This window comes from Homarus americanus, unplaced genomic scaffold, assembly GCF_018991925.1.
Source record: "Homarus americanus isolate GMGI-L3 unplaced genomic scaffold, GMGI_Hamer_2.0 scaffold43746, whole genome shotgun sequence".
Classification (NCBI taxonomy): Eukaryota; Metazoa; Arthropoda; class Malacostraca; order Decapoda; family Nephropidae; genus Homarus; species Homarus americanus.
Window position 1 is genome coordinate 493,806 of NW_024715982.1, and position 18,404 is coordinate 512,209.

Consider the following 18,404-nt stretch of genomic DNA (forward strand, 5'->3'; position numbering starts at 1 on the left):
AGTAGGTATATATATTTCTTCTCGTCTCAAGAGTCTCCGAAAATTCCACCACAAGCGTCAACCTAACCTAACCTCTCCTCGCCCCCATGTGCTGATGCTGCTCAGGTCTCCAGCAACACCACACAACATCCATCTTACATCTCAAACATTTTACGAGATATTTAGAAAAAATCTGGGTTTTTTTAATATTCTTTGATAGCGGAGGATACATTAATGTTCAGAATATGCAAATTAGTTAATGATAGATACCCTGATTAAAACATGAAAGCATACTGTTTTTTATGGTAATTATTTATGGACACTCTGTATATGGAAGTAATTAAGTTTAGTTGTTTTGGTAATTAAGGTAAGGTAGTGTCACAGGTAGTGGTTTGTCTCGCTCAGTGGGTCATCAGTCACCTTGCGTGTGTTAAGTTAAGGAGTCGTTTCTTGGTTAAAGGGCTGGATCGCATTGGGTTAGACCATTGAGGGCTGGACCACTGAGGGCTTGACCACTGAGGGCTGGACCACTGAGGGCTGGACCACTGAGGGCTGGACCACTGAGGGCTGGACCACTGAGGGCTGGACCACTGAGGGCTGGACCACTGAGGGCTGGACCACTGAGGGCTGGACCACTGAGGGCTAGGTCATAACGTGGACATTAGTGGCGTTTTAGAGATTAGCTTTATGGCGTCTTGGTGAAGCTATTGCCACGTGACGCCCTTATAGAGGGAGGGAGAGGGAAACGGGGGAGGGTGGGAGGGAGAAGGGAAGAGAGAGGAGGATAAGAGAGCAAGGAGAAAGGAGGATGGAGTAAGAGTGAGAGAGAGAGAGAGAGAGAAAGAGAGAGAGAGAGAGAGAGAGAGAGAGAGAGAGAGAGAGAGAGAGAGAGAGAGAGAGAGAGAGTGTGGTGAAGGAGGAACAGGGGGAGAATGGAGGGAAGAGGGAGGGAGGGAGAGAGTAGACAGCTGCCCTCATCACAGACCTGGACACTCTCCCTCCCTCCTTAACCTCTCACATCTCCTCTCACCCTCCTTCTTACCCCCTCTCCAGTCTCCCCCTCCTACCTTAACCCCTTCAACTCTCTCCTCCTTCCTTCCTTACCCCCTCTCTTCTCCCCTCCCTCCTTCTTTAACCCCTTACCTCACCTCTCCTTCCCTCACCACTCACCTCTCCCTTCCCTCACCACTCACTCCTCCCCCCCCTCCCTCACCACCACCTCCCTCCTCACCACCACCTCCCCTTCCTTTCCTTCCCCAAGGAAGGTTGAACCTGCCAGTAGGGATGTTATACTTCTACAGGATAATACAGTATGTCGATATATTGGAGAGTATATTTGACCCCTTTGATATACCGCCCCTTGCCTATATCCACCAAGGATGACCTCTTATATGTAACGACCCTCCTTATCAAATTCCTTTATCTGTAACTGTTACTACTACGACAACAACGACAATTACGGTGACGACTACAACGACTACATCTTCTAGGGGTGTAGTACCAGCTCCCCTACACGCTCGACCATCAGTGAGGTCAGGTTATTAAGGTTGAGTTACATGCAGATAAATACTGTAGCTTCAGTATTCAAGAGCGAACCTGGATAATGTGGATGACTCAGGTGTGGGGAAGAAATGTGTATGTTGTTGTGACTCTTCCATCCTTCCTCCTTTCTCCTCCTCTCTATCATGTTCCTTCTTGCTCACGGCGTGAGATAAACGCCGGCATTTGTCCACCCCCCCTTCCTCCCCCGCGCCCTCCGTGAGTTTTTTACCGGTCACAGTTGTTGTCTCTCATGCTAATCTGAGTTGTTTTATGCATAATCTGAGTTGTTTTATAATACAGTCTCCCGGGGTATGGTCTTTATCGATCTGGCAGTGGGGAGAGACAAGGTTCAGGTGCCTTTCTGTGCGTTAATCTTACCGTTCATGTGTCAGTGCGTCTGTCCGTCCGTCTATTCAATACCGCATTGTGTTCATCCTTGGGTCTTTGCGTTGATGCGTCCGTTTATTCTTCAGTACATTTATTCCCTCCGTGCGTTTTTCTGTCTATGCGTCAATCCATTCAGATATGCATGCGTCCAGTATTTCCGTGGATTCGTTCATCCTGCCGTGCGTCTTGTGGAAACATTGTCTTCACTGAAATTTTTTAAACGACAGGGAAGAATGTCAAAGGACGACCCTGACAGTACAGTATATACACTTTAGCATTGTCTGTATACCATGACATCAGTACACAGGGAGGCAGCATATCTTACCACTATCCATCACCACAACCCATCACTAACCATCACCACAACCCATCACTAACCCATTACCACAACCCATCACTAACCCATCACCACAACCCATCACTAACCCATCACCACAACCCATCACTAACCCATCACCACAACCCATCACTAACCCATCACCACAACCCATCACTAACCCATCACCACAACCCATCACCTAACCCATCACCTGGCCCATCACTAACCCATCACCACAACCCATCACTAACCCATCACCACAACCCATCACTACTTATCACCTGACCCATCACTACCCATCTACAACCCATCATTGCCCATCACACACAACCCATCGTTACCCATCACCTGACCCATCTACCCATCACCACAGCCCATCATTACCCATCACTGACAAAATGCTAACCCCATCACCACAACCCATCCTACCCATCACCACAACCCATCACCTGACCCATCACCACAACCCATCCGCAACCCATCTTTCCCTGGCCATCATTGCTTATCACCACAATATCCTGCCCATCCACCACAACCCATCATTACCCATCCTGCAGCTATCACCCTAACCCATCACAACCCATCACTACCCATCCACAACCCATCACCTGACCCATCACCACAACCCATCACTAACCCATCACCACAACCCATCACTACACCATAACCACAACCCATCACTAACCCATACCACAACCCATCACTAACCCATCACCACAACCCATCACTAACCCATCACCACAACCCATCACTACCCATCACCACTACAACCCATCACTCACCACAACCCATCACTAACCCATCACCACAACCCATCACTAACCCATCACCACAACCCATCACTAACCCATCACCACAACCCATCACTAACCCATCACCACAACCCATCACTACCCATCACCACAACCCATCACCACTCATAACCATGGAAAAGCAACAATTACGGCGTTTTATACCTGAGAAATATATATAAAAGATAATAATAATTTTTTTCCTTGTGTTGCCAATCAAGCTAAGCGAGGACAGAGATGGGAAAACTTCAAAGAAAATGGGAGCAGATAAGAGGTAAACTTAAGAGTATATCGTGAGAGGGAGGAAGGACTCGATACAAGATGGTTTACAGCGGATGAGTTGAGGTTTTATCTGGAGTCTTGTAGCGCTGTGTGTGTGGTTTAGCGTGTTTTTTTTTTGTGGGGTTTATTTGTAGTTTGTAATGTGATTGATCATATTAACACAGTAGGAGTGATGATATTGATGTTATTGGATGAGTGAATGATGACGAAGAAAGAAAGAAAAAAAGAAGAAGGTGAAGAAATTGAAGAAGAAAATTGTAGTAAAAGAATAATAATAAGAAGAAAATTGAAGTAAAAGAATAATAATAAGAAGAAAATTGAAGTAAAAGAAGGAGAAGAAGTAATAATAACAACAATTTCATTACAGTTGAAGAGTATTACACTTCGAGATAACGTCAACAAAGTTTGGTGGCAGCCGTCCAATATTATCAACCCAAGAGTAACGTAGAACTAGATAGATATTTCATCATCTAAAGTCTTATGTAAAGTGACTTAATTCACTTAAAGGTCTTACTTGTTTAAACTCAGAGAAGTACATAGAGTTAATAACACCTAATTGGTTAAGGTTAAAAAAATATATGTGTGGTTAATTGTAATTTTTAAAAGATTGTTTATCTGTTTTTAGTGTGTTGTTAAATGGTGGAGTTGACAGGTCTCTCTCTCTCTCTCTCTCTCTCTCTCTCTCTCTCTCTCTCTCCCTCTCTCTCATTTCTTATGCCCCTTATCTTCCTGGTACCAAGACCCTTTGACTTATAGGATACACTCAATGTTTATAGCAACATTTAAGAAGTATTAGTTTTTGTGTTAGGAGAGAACTTTTTTTTTTATCTTATGAGGGGGGGAAAAGTTTGCTTGAGTCTTCCCAGGAAATAGAAAACGTAGCTTCATATTACTGTATATTATCTGTGTGTGTGTGTGTGTGTGTGTGTGTGCTTCGTTTATTCTCGCTCTCTCACACACACACACACACACACGCAAAGCCTCATATATTAACTAGGAACAATAAGAGGGGCTACAACACACGTTACTTTGCTGTATTATTGAACAAATACACCGAGTTACTTGTGATGTATTCAGCGTGGATCAACAACACCGACATTGCTGGTTTAATTTTCCGTAATAAATTGTACATAATAAATAATTAACAAATAATGTATTTAATTTTGGACAATATTAACTTGGATTAGTGTATTAACTTCCTGTGATTAATTTAGTGAAGAAAATGAATTAGCTGTAATATATTGAAATTAACTTTGAGCATATATAATTAAATGACTTTGGCACACAACTAATTTGCTTAAGTAACAAATTTACAATAACACTTCATATCATACATTAAGCTGACTTTACACAATACATTTCCTAGAATATATTTAAAATAAACTTAGTAGACTTTATCCTCTAGCATACATTACAATTAAGTTTGGACAGTAGTCTTGGCCAGGGGGTTGGGGGGGGGGTGGTCCAAAGAACACGCTGAACTTAGGGCCTAGGATTAACGAGCATCATACAGTGTAACAACAAAGCCTGTACATTAACTGCTTAACTTAGGCCGTAACGACTCTGATTTGATTTGGCAAGTTGAGATGTAGCGAGCCCGGGAGAGTCAATACTGCTGACTAAGTTCTACCATAACTGTGAGGCTTAAATTCTCTTCCCAGATTCACAGAGACTCTTAGGGTTAAATATCCCATGATAGGGAAGTTTACCATACCGTAAAATCCCTTAAGAATACGAGATAAATCTTAGATAAAAAAGACGTGTTTATGGGATTTAATTTTCTTGGTGTTTATATTTTCTCAAGAGACCGTGAGAGATAAGGGATCTTTCTCTTTAGTTGGTCTGGGGTGAGAGAGACATTATGAGGATATAGAGACATGGCAGAGAGAGAGATAACAGAGCATGGATAACGAGGACACTGACGAGGACACTGACGAAGGCACTGACGAGGACAGAGATTCACTCACGAGGACAAAGAGACAGAGGAGGGGGTGAGGTTGGGGGGCGGGGGGGGGGAGTATTGATGACGGGGAAGAGAGACATGATACAACCATTACTGGGATACTGAGGCGACCAGCCATGGCGTGGGGCCCTCTGTCTCACTCTGCTGGGGGTGAGGGGATGGTTCTCAGATGTAAGGGAGAGAGAGAGAGAGAGAGAGAGAGGTGTGTTTCTCAGTTGCATGAAGGAGAGAAGAAGGGCAAAGAGAGCAAAGGGTGAATAAGGGAGAATGAAGGAGGAGATTAGAAAGGAACGGAGAGATAGAAGGAGGAAATGTAAATGTATGTGAAAAAACAAATATAACTACACACTAATGAAGAATGTCATACAGGCTGGTGTTGATTGGCCAGTATTTTATGTGTGTATTTTGTTGACGTGTTACAGGTTGATGTTGATTGGCCACTAATTTGTGTGTGTGTTTCGCATCACTTCCCCTTCATATTTAAAGTTTGGTTTCCCGTTTTTTATGTACCTTGGTTCCCGTTTTTTGTTACCTTACCTTAGTTTCCCGTTTTCTATAGACCTTAGCTTTTTATTTTATTTTGTTTACCTGGTCTTTCCATTTTCTATATTTCACCTGAGTTTTCCATATACGTGATTTGATATTCCAGTTTACATTTATCTACGTTTTCCACTTATTAATTTACTATACATGATTTATTATATAGTTCTAATTTCCCATTCTCTATATACCTTAACTTCTATTTTAAATATATATCCAATAGCCTATTTTTTATACAAACTGGGTTTTTGCTTTTCTATATCTGACAGTCTGATATAATTTATTTATAGGGAACCTTTGGAAAAATTGACATTCCAATAACACAGAGAGAAAAAAAATGCCATGTTATGATTGGCCGGTGAAAAATGCCACGTTATGATTGGTTGGTGAAAAATGCCACATTATGATTGGCTCGTGAGTTTGATGGCTGCTTGAAAGTTATCTGATTGTTTTTTGTTTTGTTTTTTGTGTGTTTGGGAAATCGGTTGAGAGGGATGGTGTTCTGATCTGATCTATTGGCTCCTTGATGTGTGTGTGTGTGTGTGTGTGTGTGTGTGTGTGTGTGTGTGTGTGTGTGTGTGTGTGTGTGTGTCTGTGTGTGTGTGTGTGTGTGGTTTGGCTTAAATCAACTAGTTATGTAAATTTTTTCGATTTTTAGTTACGAGGAAAATTCGACGTACGTAGCTATGTGAATCTATCTTTGTATAGTACCTAACCTAACGTCAACAACATAAGTGCGTTTTATGCCTCCAGTTACGTTTAAAAAGTCATCGAACGAATATTTGTGAATCTTGGCCACTCAATACATCATCTTTCCAAAACATTTCACCCGAAAACTATCAATCGTATGCAAATGACCCCGGCGTCCTTAAGCTGATATATTACTAGTGCATCCGTCTGTCAGGTTGGTAACAAGGGAGAGGGGATGGTCTGCCCTCTCTATGCTATTTATCTTGGTAGACAACTTATAAAAATGATATATACCACTGTATTTCAGGGTATGTTTTAGGAGACAGAATTACACTGGCAGGGTACCTTAACTAGATTACATTCTTATAGCATCAGTTAGGAGGCAAATTACAATGAGATATTACCTTAACTAGATACTGTACGTTCTCTTACCGCTAGTTAGAAGACAAAATTACGCTGAGACACTACCTTAACTAGATTACATTCTCATAGCACTAGTTAGGAGACATAATTAACCCACATAATCTTCATAACTCAAGTCTGAAATTAATCCACATCAAGAGTAGGCAACTGTATAAATGAACTTGTTATAAGACCAACGAGAAATGATGACTACTGTTGGAGGTACGAGAGATGATGACTACTGCTGGAGGTACGAGAAATGATAACTACTGCTGGAGGTACGAGAAATGATGACTACTGTTGGAGGTACGAGAGATGATAACTACTGCTGGAGGTACGAGAGATGATAACTACTGCTGGAGGTGTTGACGTAAGAGACGAAGACCTCATAAGTGTTTGGTTTTCTGGGTTATGGATTATTGTTGTTCTTTGTATAATAATATTTTATCATGATTAATAACCTCACTATGAGAGTCGTACTGTATGGTTAGGGATGGATGGATGTCTGGCACCTGGTTGATATAGGTTCGACGCACATCTTCCGACACTGGTGGTTCATTCGTTGTTTCATCGGGGTTTTTTGTGGGTTTACTTACAGTGTTCCGGTACTATTTGTTCACCATTGGTTCATGTGTAGAATCCCGGTACAATGGGTTCGCTAGTTCATTAATTCCTTTTTTGCCTAATTCACTCGGGTAACAATGCTTCTATGTGGTGAAGAAAAGTCGAACTTGGTATATATATCCTAACCTCTCCTAACCTAACCTAACCTATCCTAACCTAACCTAACCTAATCTAATCAAACCTAACCTAACATGAATAATTAATATAACCTAAGCTTACCACAAAGAACCTCCCAGAACGGTAAAGTTCCCATATCATAAAGTTAACATCCTCGTAAAAAATAATGATCGGATCTTGCCTAATTATCAAACTCACTTAAGCAGGAAGGATAGCTCACTGATGCAGACAAGACGGCCACAATTATGACAGGCGTGAATAAGACGGGCGTGAATAAGACGGGCGTGAATAAGACGGGCGTGAATAAGACGGGCGTGATTAAGACGGGCGTGAATAAGACGGACCGCAATGCCATAACACCTCACGAATTCAAGCGACCACTTCCCCAACACACACACAGAGAATTTCCAAAGCTTAGCACAGGACAGCAGCACTCAACCTTGGTATTAATCACGTGTTTGTGTGTGTCACAGTGGTGCTCGTAAGGCGTCGCTAAGTATGAACACAATTTCAGCTTAGTCAAAGAATTACGAGAATCACAGGAAAATATCACGACTCGCCCGGGTGAAAAATCCTTCTCGTTCGTGAGTTATGATTCGCCTTGTGTGTCCCAGCCTCGGGATTCTTAAAGTTCGTTCTTCTATTCTTCTTTTTCCTCCTCTTCTTCTTCTCTTCCTTCTTCTCCTCCTTCTTCTTCCTCTTCTCTTCCTCCCCCTCCTCCTTCTTCTTCTTCTTCTCCCACACTTCTTTCGTCACTTCCCCACCTCGTCTCCTCCTCAGCACGGCGTTAGTCCACTACTGCTACACAGGAACAACTCTATACACTAACCCACTCCAGTAATAATCCAATAATGTCTTCCCTATTGTAGACCCTTTGGCACTCTGCCCCGTCAGCTAGTAGCACCGTGACCTAACTGGCACTAGGTAGGGTAGGTTGACTGGAGTTTACACATTAAAGGCACTATTCAGAGACTATAGTTGGCACTCAGTGAATCAGGTACTACTACTACTACTATTACAATGACTACCATCACAATTGTAACTACTTCATGCATTATTAACGCCACCACCTGCATTACCACAACAACAACAACCACCATTAATATCATAACTACATAACTATCACTACCACCGAAGATGCAGGGAGAGAGAGAGAGAGAGAGAGAGAGAGAGAGAGAGAGAGAGAGAGAGAGAGAGTCACCCTTGGAGGTAAATGATAGTAGAGACAAACAGTTACTCAAATACCATTGATGCTTGCTAGCCAATCATAGGGCGCCAGGTATGTATCTGGATGTTGTGTTTCTTAAAGCTAATATGTAGAGAAGAGAGTAGGAGAAAGAAGGAAGAAGGTAGAGAAGATAGTAAGAAAAAGAAAGAAAGAAAGAAAGAAAGAAAGAAAGAAAGAAAGAAAGAAAGAAAAGGAGGACGGAAGAGAAAGAGTTGGCAGACAAGGAAAATGCGTGAGACTTTACCATGAAGGAACTGAGAGCCCCAGGAGCGTGAGATAGCCTAAGATTTAATTCCTACCTCCCAAGTCTCAGTGTTCCTCGTTGTGGCCACTTTTACCAACTCGTGAGCTTCTTAATTGTCAGGCAGTCATTTAGGATTGCTTTAGCTCTCAGGGCCAAGTTGGTTGGGAGAGACCGTGAGGTGGAATTAGTTAGGTTAGGTTTTAAAGTTTTACGGGTTGTGGTTTTGTCCAGTTCGTGTTTGATACTGGTATACAAAGAGGGTGAGTTTTGTTTGATACTGGTGTACAACGGGAATGGATCTTGTTTGATACTAGTATAGAACGTGGGTGGAATTCGTTTCATACTTGTATACAACGGGTATGGATTATTCACCACCACCACCACCACCACCACCACCACTACTACCACCACCACTACTACTACTACTACTACTACTACCATCACCACCACTATCACTACCACCACCCCATCACTCACCACTCACCACCAAGCTGCCCGGTCTGTATCACCAAGTATGCAAATCAGCTTGATAAATACTCCCTCCCATCACCCATCCTAATTACAGTCGATTTTTTCTGGGTAGGGAGGGTGGGCGGGGTGGGGAGGGTGGGCGGGGTGGGGAGGGATTTGTGTGGATAGATGGAGTGAGGGAGATTAATCAACAGAGGACTAGGGGAGGAAAGGAATAGGTTACCCTGGGTATGGGCTAGGGGATGAGAGGGGAGGTAGGAGATAGGTTAAGGTGGGTTAGGATGGTGTTAGTGAGTGGGAGTAGAGTGGGAAAGAGAGGCTTGATATTCATGGGTTATTTACTTTTGGTTGTGTATTTTTCTGTGGTTGCTTGGGGTGTAGGGTCGTTTGGGGAGGTGTAGAGACGTGGTCGGGATTCTAGGACGTGTGGTGGTTCTGAGGACGTGTGGTCGTGGTTCTAGGGACGTGTGGTCATGGTTCTGAGGACGTGTGGTCGGTTCTAGGGACGTGTGCTGGTTCTGGAGGACGTGGGTCGTGGCTTCTGAGGACGTGTGGTCGTGGTTCTGGAGGACGTGTGGTCGTGGTTCTGAGAACGTGTTTACGCCCATCAGCTGATTTATGTTTTGATAGATCACTCAGATTGCTTCTCTCTCTCTCTCTCTCTCTCTCAACAGCGCCCCCTTGTACCCCTGACAGATGTGGTTGGATTACAGCTTACAGTGGAATGCGTCAGACTTCGGCAACATCCAGGTAATCCGTTTACCTGCCGACAAGCTCTGGAAACCGGACATTATCTTATATAACAAGTGAGTGGGTCTTAGCTGCCGTAGAGAGATAGATAGATAGATAGATAGATAGATAGACAGATAGATAGATAGATAGATAAGAGACTGAGCTAAAAGAGACAGATAGGTAGAGAGAAAGAGACAGGCAGAAAGAGATAGAAATAGACAGACGTTTAGGTATTCTAATGGGTAAAATGGGGGGTTACTGGTCCATTAAGGGGTACTACAGGTCCATTAAGGGGTACTATAGCTCCATTAAGGGGTACTACAGCTCCTCTAATGGATGCTAATGGCGTCTTCAGTCTCCCGCTTCACGCAGCTGATGGTGGAATACGAAACCGAGATAATGGTGATGTAAACATTGGTCAGCTGATTTGTGACGTCACCTTAAAAATTCCACCCTGATTTTCCCGGATTTCTATGGTATGTCCCTTTTCTTGATCGTATAGATGTGACGTCACGGGGAAAAACTTCTATTACGTCATTATTTGCAGGAACAAGTAACCTTAGAAATGCGTGACGTAATTAAGCTGGTAGGGACAGGACACAGGGTATTGTATTGTTGTATTAAGCTGGTAGAGACAGGACACAGGGTATTGTATTGTTGTATTAAGCTGGTAGAGACAGGGCACAGGGTATTGTATTGTTGTATAAAGCTGGTAGAGACAGGATAGAAGGCAATGTGTCGTGTTATTGTGGCGTGACGGAAGGTTCGTGGCTCGGTATTGAAGTGTAAACAAACGAGAAATGGTGTGTGGCTACCATCAATCTCTTGCCCACCACCACAGCCACGACCCCCCCCCCACGATTTCACTCACGACCACCCATACGACCGACCACCACGACCCATCACCACAGTTTGGTCAGTTATATTCGATTAGGTTAGGTTGGGTTAGATTAGGTTAGGTTAGGTTAGATTAGGTTAGGTTAGGTTAGATTAGGTTAGGTTAGGTTAGCTTGGGTTAGATTAGGTTAGGTTAGGTTAGATTAGGTTAGATTAGGTTAGATTAGGTATCTCCTGTTTATAATACTAACACACGTATCTCTTTTCTCTCTCCCACCACCACCACCACCACCCTTACCCCCTTCACCCCCTCACCACCACCCTCACTACCACCACTACCACCACCAGCGCTGACAGCCAATACAACAACGCCATCCTGAGCACCAACATCATCGTCACCGCAGATGGCAACGTCACCTGGCTGTCGTCCGCCATCTTTAGGTCCTCTTGTTCCATCAACGTCGAGTTCTTCCCCTTTGACGAGCAGAAGTGCGTCATGAAGTTCGCCTCCTGGACCTACGACGGCTTTCAGGTACGTGTTAAGAGTAGATAGTGGGTAGATGGAAGTAGATAGTGGGTAGATGGAAGTAGATAATGGGTAGATGGAAGTAGATAGTGGGTAGATTGGTAGTAGGTGGATAGGTATTCCTTTCTTTGACGAGTAGAAGTGTGTCAACAAGTTCTCCTCCTCGACCTATGGCAGTTTCCAGGCCATGATCCTTAACCTAGAGAGAGATGGCCATGACCCTGACCTAGAGAGAGAGAGAGATGGCCATGACCCTGACCTAGAGAGAGAGAGAGATGGCCATGACCCTGACCTAGAGAGAGAGAGAGATGGCCATGACCCGGACCTAGAGAGAGAGAGAGATGGCCAAGGCCTTTGAGACAGAGAAAGAGAAAACATCAAAAGATTCATTAGTCAACCATCGTCATGTGCCCCGTCATTAAGAAATTCAGACACGCCATTATGCTCCTTTAATAACCCTCTATGGTAACTCTACCTCGGGGAATGTCAACAACAACAAGACTCTCTCATTAACCTAACCTAACCTAACGGATCATCAAGAAACAAAACAATCTTTGGAGGAATATTTTCTTATCAAAACACTCTGGTGATGATAAAAAAATGACTCAAAATATTCGTGTTTTTCCCTGTTTGTGTAATTGAGGAAAAATCGGGTTTTTTTTTTTAGTAATTGAGGGAAAAAATTGAATTCCCATTTTCTGTATAAAATAAAAAACGAGGGATTTATTTTTTTAATAAAGCCGAAAGCCTGTAGTCCTAAGATAGGATTTTAAACCTTGGATAAAACCAACGTTTGGCTTTATTTTCATCCGAGTCTCAGCACTGTCTTAATTTCTATCCCCATACCAAACCCCACCCCACCCCACCCCCACCCCCACCCCACCCCACCCCACCCACACCCCCAACCCACCCCACCCCTACCCCACCCCAACCCAACCCAACCCAACCCACCCACACCACACACCCCACCCCACCTCCACCCCCACCTCCACCCCAACCCCACCCCACCCCACCCCAACCCAAAACCCAACCCAACCCAACCTAACCCAACCCAACCTAACCCAACCCACTCCACACTCCCCACCCCACCCCCACCCCACCCACACCCCCACACCCCAACCCACCCCACCCTACCCCACCCCAACCCAACCCAACCTGCCCAATCCCACCCCCACCTCCACCCCACTCACCCCAACCCCACTCCCACCCACCCTCCCAACCCAACCCAACCACCCAACCTAACCCAACCTTCCACCCACATTGACCCACCTCACCCCAAAACTCTGGACTTCTTTCGGCCGGAATCAATTACACGACACGGAAAAATTGTCTCGAGTTTGCCGGGGAAGTGTAGAGACTTGAGTTGGATCCAGACCTCAGAGATAATGAAGACTGGTGATTGTGTTGATGCCTGCAGGTAAGTAGGTGACGACTGGTGATTGTGTTGATGCCTGCAGGTAAGTAGGTGGCGACCGGTGATTGTGTTGATGCCTGCAGGTAAGTAGGTGACGACCGGTGATTGTGTTGATGCCTGCAGGTAAGTAGGTGACGACTGGTGATTGTGTTGATGCCTGCAGGTAAGTAGGTGGCGACCGGTGATTGTGTTGATGCCTGCAGGTAAGTAGGTGACGACCGGTGATTGTGTTGATGCCTGCAGGTAAGTAGGTGATTGTGGCCGCCAGTTCCTGCACTATATACAGATGTGGTTTCAAGTGGTGATGTTTAATATAATTTCTTCAGGTTCCTCCAATTGCGTCAAACCTTTCTTTTACCTCCCCTTCCCTCCCCTCCCTTCTTCCTTCCTCTCCCTTCACCCTCCCCTTCTTCTCATCCCTCCTCCCTTCTCTCCCTCCCCCTCTCCCCCTCCCCTCCCCAGTGTCCATCAGGGGAGTTTCATGGTAATTAGACTCGGCAGTTCCCTAGAGGACGAGAGCGCTAGTTTGTGGGGAGTTAGTGAGAGCGAAAGAGGGGAGGAAGTGAGGCGTTGGGAGAAGGAGGTGATGTGGTTGGGGAGGGGAAGGTTATCAGGGGAGGGAAGATTACCTGGAGAAGAGGACAACTAGCTGGGGAGGGGAGAATTAGCTGGGGAGAGGAAAGGCTACCCAGTGGTGGGGAGGAAATGATAAAAACTTAAAATAGAAAAAACAAAAACAAATTCATCATCAAGGATTACCGTGAGAAATTAAATTAGTTCTTCCTTGAGGGTAATACTTGAACCCCTCCTCCTAGTCGTCTGTCCTCGAGGCCTGAAGTTTTTGTAGTGTGTGTTGAGGGGATCGCAGCGCCGGCCGCCAGCTTAAAGACAAATAAAAAAGTAAAGAAAAGTTAATCTCATCTGCCTAATTAATGACAATAAGATTAATTTATCTCTTGAATGGTGTTATATTCGAGCACACACACACACACACACACACACACACACACCAGGTGGGCTTCTCGTCACCACGGGAAAATTTTGTTGGGGAAATAAAACTTAAAACTTATAGTCATTTGTGAAGTAAGTTTTTTTTTTAATTTATTACATACAGGTGGGGAAAAATATTGTGTTATATACCTGTAATTTTATCATCAAGGTGTCGGTGTTGTGAATAGATGGACGCTGTACTGTTATTGTTACCTTTCGTGTGATAATTTTCATAACCTGGGGGACATTAATTATGAGACAAAAAGCTCACGTATCTCAGTAGAATAAGGGAGAGGTGTGGTAGGAGAGGAGAGGAGAGGAATGAGTGTGGAGGAAAGGGATAGTGTGCAAGTATGTGGAAGAGAAAGAAGAATAAGAAGAACTGATAGAGTGATAATGTTTGGAAGAGGAGGAGGAGTATAATGAGAGTGGTGGAGGGGTGGAGTGTGGAGTGGAGTGGAGTGTGGAGTGGGGTAACAGGAGCCGAGAAAGAGTGGAGAGGAGGGGGAAGGAGAGGAGAGAAAGAGGCACATGTCTCGTAAACACTTGCTCACTCCCACTCACTTTTCTGGTCATTCACTCACCCGTGTAACGCGATGCAACTCCTGCTAGCTATACCTTCCCTCCCTCCCTACCCTTCCTCCTCCTCCCTTCTTCCTCCCTCTCCTCCTTCCTCCCTCCCTTCCTCCTCCCTCCCTCCTCCTCCTCCCTCCCTCCCTCCCTCCTCCCTCCCTCCCTCCCTCCCTCCTCCCCCTCCTCCCTCCCTCCCTCCCTCCTCCCTCCCCCTCCCTCCCTCCCTCCCTCCCTCCCTAGTCCTCGGTGATTCCTGTGGCTTAAAGGCTCCATGTCTGGGGTTCAAAGATAGTACGACACACACACACACACACACACACACACACACACACACACACACACACACACACACACACACACACACACACACACACACACAGGGTTAAACACTGTAGGCAGGCAGATGATGGAAGTGAACCTCCTACTTATTTACACCATCAAAGTAAACACAGCCTAATGAAAGTGTGTGTGTGTGTGTGTGTGTGTGTGTCCTTAGATTATTATACCCCGCCCTTGGGTTGTGATGGTCGAGTGTTGCTTTCGTATTCGCGATTGTTATCTGAAAATTGTTTGTGTTTTTGTTGTTTGACGATCTCTCTCTCTCTCTCTCTCTCTCTCATTGATTGCCAATACCATACCCATCACCGGGAGCCAACACACCCCTAGGCCTATACCAATATTGGAGGCCTATAGCTGAAAATGATGCTGATGATGATGATGATGATGATGATAATTATAATGGTAATGACAATGATGATGATGGTGATAATAATAATGATGATGATGTTAATAATGATGATGATGTTAATAATGATGATGATGATGATGTTCTGTGTTGTTCTCAGAGGCTTAATTAACCTGTCAAGACTGGAACTCTTCTCGTCTTGATTAAAGTTGAGGGCTAATTACAATTTCTTATATGAATTCAAATTTATTCATAGAGAAAAAAAAATCACTTTTTTTTTAATCTTGTTTTCATCATAATATTGGGAATTAATTTTTTTCTTACCTGTATAACTAAACGACCTATTTTTGAGGTGATTCAAGTGATATAATTCAGTATCTGACCTAACTTGACCCCCGACAGGTAAACTTGGTGATCCAGACAGAGGAAGGTGATCTGAGTAATTATGTGACCAATGGTGAATGGGACCTAATAGACATGATCGTGGAGAGGAACGTGGTATACTACTCGTGTTGTGAGGCGCCTTACCCTGACATAACCTACCACATCATCCTCCGCCGTCGCCCACTCTTCTACGGTCAGTGTTTCCTGGTGGTGAAGCTTGGGGTAATATGTATCTGATCTCTAACACTTTGATGTGACCTTTTATTACCTTGTTGGACCTCTACAGTGTTCAACCTGATCCTGCCGTGTGTGCTCATCACAGGCATTGCCCTCATGAGCTTTTACATGCCCAGCGACTCCGGGGAGAAGGTCACCCTGGGCATCACCACACTCCTCTCCATGACTGTCTTCCTCATGGTCATTGGCGAGTCTATGCCGCCCACCTCCGAGAAGCTTCCGCTCATTGGTTAGTATGGGATAGTGGGAGGGGCACAAATGGGGCCTTTTGCTTCTGCTCATTGGTCAGTATGGGATAGTGGGAGGGGCACAAAGGGGCCCTTTGCTTCAGCTCATTGGTCAGTAAGGGATAGTGGAAGGGGCACAAATGGGGCCTTTTGCTTCTGCTCATTGGTCAGCATGGGATAGTGGAAGGGGCACAAAGGGGCCCTTTGCTTCAGCTCATTGGTCAGTAAGGGATAGTGGAAGAGGCACAAATGGGGCCTTTTGCTTCCGCTCATTGGTCAGCATGGGATAGTGGAAGGGGCACAAATGGGGCCTTTTGCTTCTGCTCATTGGTCAGTATGGGATAGTGGGAAGAGCAGATAGGGACCTTGTGTTTATGCTGATTGGTGCATTTAGAAAAGAAGGAGGAACAAATGTGTATTGTTAATGTCCCTGGTTGATGGACTAGTGATGGCTTTATTTGTGCAGAAAACACCATAGGGGTTAACCCTATGGTTAATCCCACGTATTACCACACACAGTAATCCCCCCTTATCGTACACACAGTAATCCCCCCTGGTCTTATACACAGGGTTGTACTACGGTGTCACCATCTCACTGGTATCCTTCGCCACGGGGTTGTCAGTGGTCACGCTGAACATTCACCACCGCGGCATGAGGGGCCGGGAGGTGCCTTCCTTTGTCAAGAAGGTCGTCTTCAGCTACATGGCCAAGATGATGTGTATACGCCTCGACATCCCTGATCCCATGGGCGGCCAGGGTCACAAGTTTACCAACATGAATCATCAGGTAAGTTGCTGTGTGTGTGTGTGTGTGGTCTCTTATATAAATATCCATCTTCTTGTTTGCTACATGGCCTATACCTAACACTCCCTCCCCCCTGTCTCCCCCAGGGTGAGGGGTACCCGGGGTATCGGGAGTTCGGGCCGAGTCACCTGGAAATGAGTGACAGACTACTGGACCCAGAGGTGAAATGTGAGAATGGCGGCATCCCCCCCTCCAGGTGAGTGTTGAGGTGATCATACTTCCTCCAGGTGAGTGTTGAGGTGGTCATACTTCCTCCAGGTGAGTGTTGAGGTGGTCATACTTCCTCCAGGTGAGTGTTGAGGTGGTCATACTTCCTCCAGGTGAGTGTTGAGGTGGTCATACTTCCCTCCAGGTGAGTGCGTTGAGGTGGCTCATATCTCCAGGTGAGTGCTGAGGTGGTCATACTCTCCAGGTGAGTGTTGCTGAGGTGGTCATATTCCTTCCAGGTGAGTGCTGAGGTGGTCATACTTCCTCCAGGTGAGCGTTGAGGTGGGTCATACTTCCTCCAGCTGAGGTGGTCATACTTCCTCCAGGTGAGTGCTGAGGTGGTCATACTCCTCCAGGTGAGTGTTGAGGTGGTCAGACTTCCTCCAGGTGAGTGCGTTGAGGTAATACCTCCAGGTGAGTGCTGAGGTGGTCAAGTACTTCCTCCAGGGGTGAGCGTTGAGGTGGTCATACTTCCTCCAGGTGAGTGTTGATAAGGATCATACTTCCTCCCAGGTGAGTGTTGAGGTGGCCACATTTCTCCAGGTGAGCGTTGAGGTGGTCATATTCTCCAGGGCAAAGCAAGGAGGTGGTCATACCTCCTCCAGGTGAGCGTTGGGAGGTGGTCATACTTCCTCCAGGTGAGTGTTGAGGTGGTCATACTTCCTCCAGGTGAGTGTTGAGGTGGTCATACTTCCTCCAGGTGAGTGTTGAGGTGGTCATACTTCCTCCAGGTGAGTGTTGAGGTGGTCATACTTCCTCCAGGTGAGTGTTGGGGTGGTCATACTTCCTCCAGGTGAGTGTTGAGGTGGTCATACTTCCTCCAGGTGAGTGTTGAGGTGGTCATACTTCCTTCAGGTGAGTGTTGAGGTGGTTATACTTCCTTCAGGTGAGTGTCAGGAGTGACTAGAGGGAGATAAATAAGTAAACATTGAGAGAAGGAAAGAGAGGGAGGGGAGGGGCAGAAAGCTATAAGAGGGAGAACTAAGAGAAAGAGGAAAAAGATGTGAGGGAAGAGAGGTGAGGGAGAAAGAGGGAATAGACGAAGAAGAGAGGAGGGGGAGGGACAGGTGAGATAAAGAAGAGGGAGGATGGATGTCGAGGGTGAAGAGAAGAGTGAACGGAGAATGGAATAGAGACAAGATCACGAGGCCTCAGTCTGCTCTCAAGGGAACTATCCGTCGTCTTTTTGTTGCATGGATTCCAGGAAA

At 45.3% G+C, this 18,404-nt stretch overlaps 1 protein-coding gene across 2 annotated transcripts in view; it reads left to right on the plus strand.

The window, feature by feature from the left end:
* Nucleotides 1–18,404, plus strand: part of LOC121858009 (neuronal acetylcholine receptor subunit alpha-10-like) — a 127,915-nt gene that overhangs the window by 90,869 nt on the left and 18,642 nt on the right. For both annotated transcript variants that reach the window (XM_042354242.1, XM_042354243.1), the window contains exons 5-10: nt 10,276–10,385; nt 11,497–11,680; nt 15,739–15,913; nt 16,007–16,186; nt 16,754–16,971; nt 17,076–17,185. In XM_042354242.1, the coding sequence (XP_042210176.1) occupies nt 10,276–10,385; nt 11,497–11,680; nt 15,739–15,913; nt 16,007–16,186; nt 16,754–16,971; nt 17,076–17,185 (977 nt within the window). The remainder of the gene's footprint in view (nt 1–10,275; nt 10,386–11,496; nt 11,681–15,738; nt 15,914–16,006; nt 16,187–16,753; nt 16,972–17,075; nt 17,186–18,404) is intronic.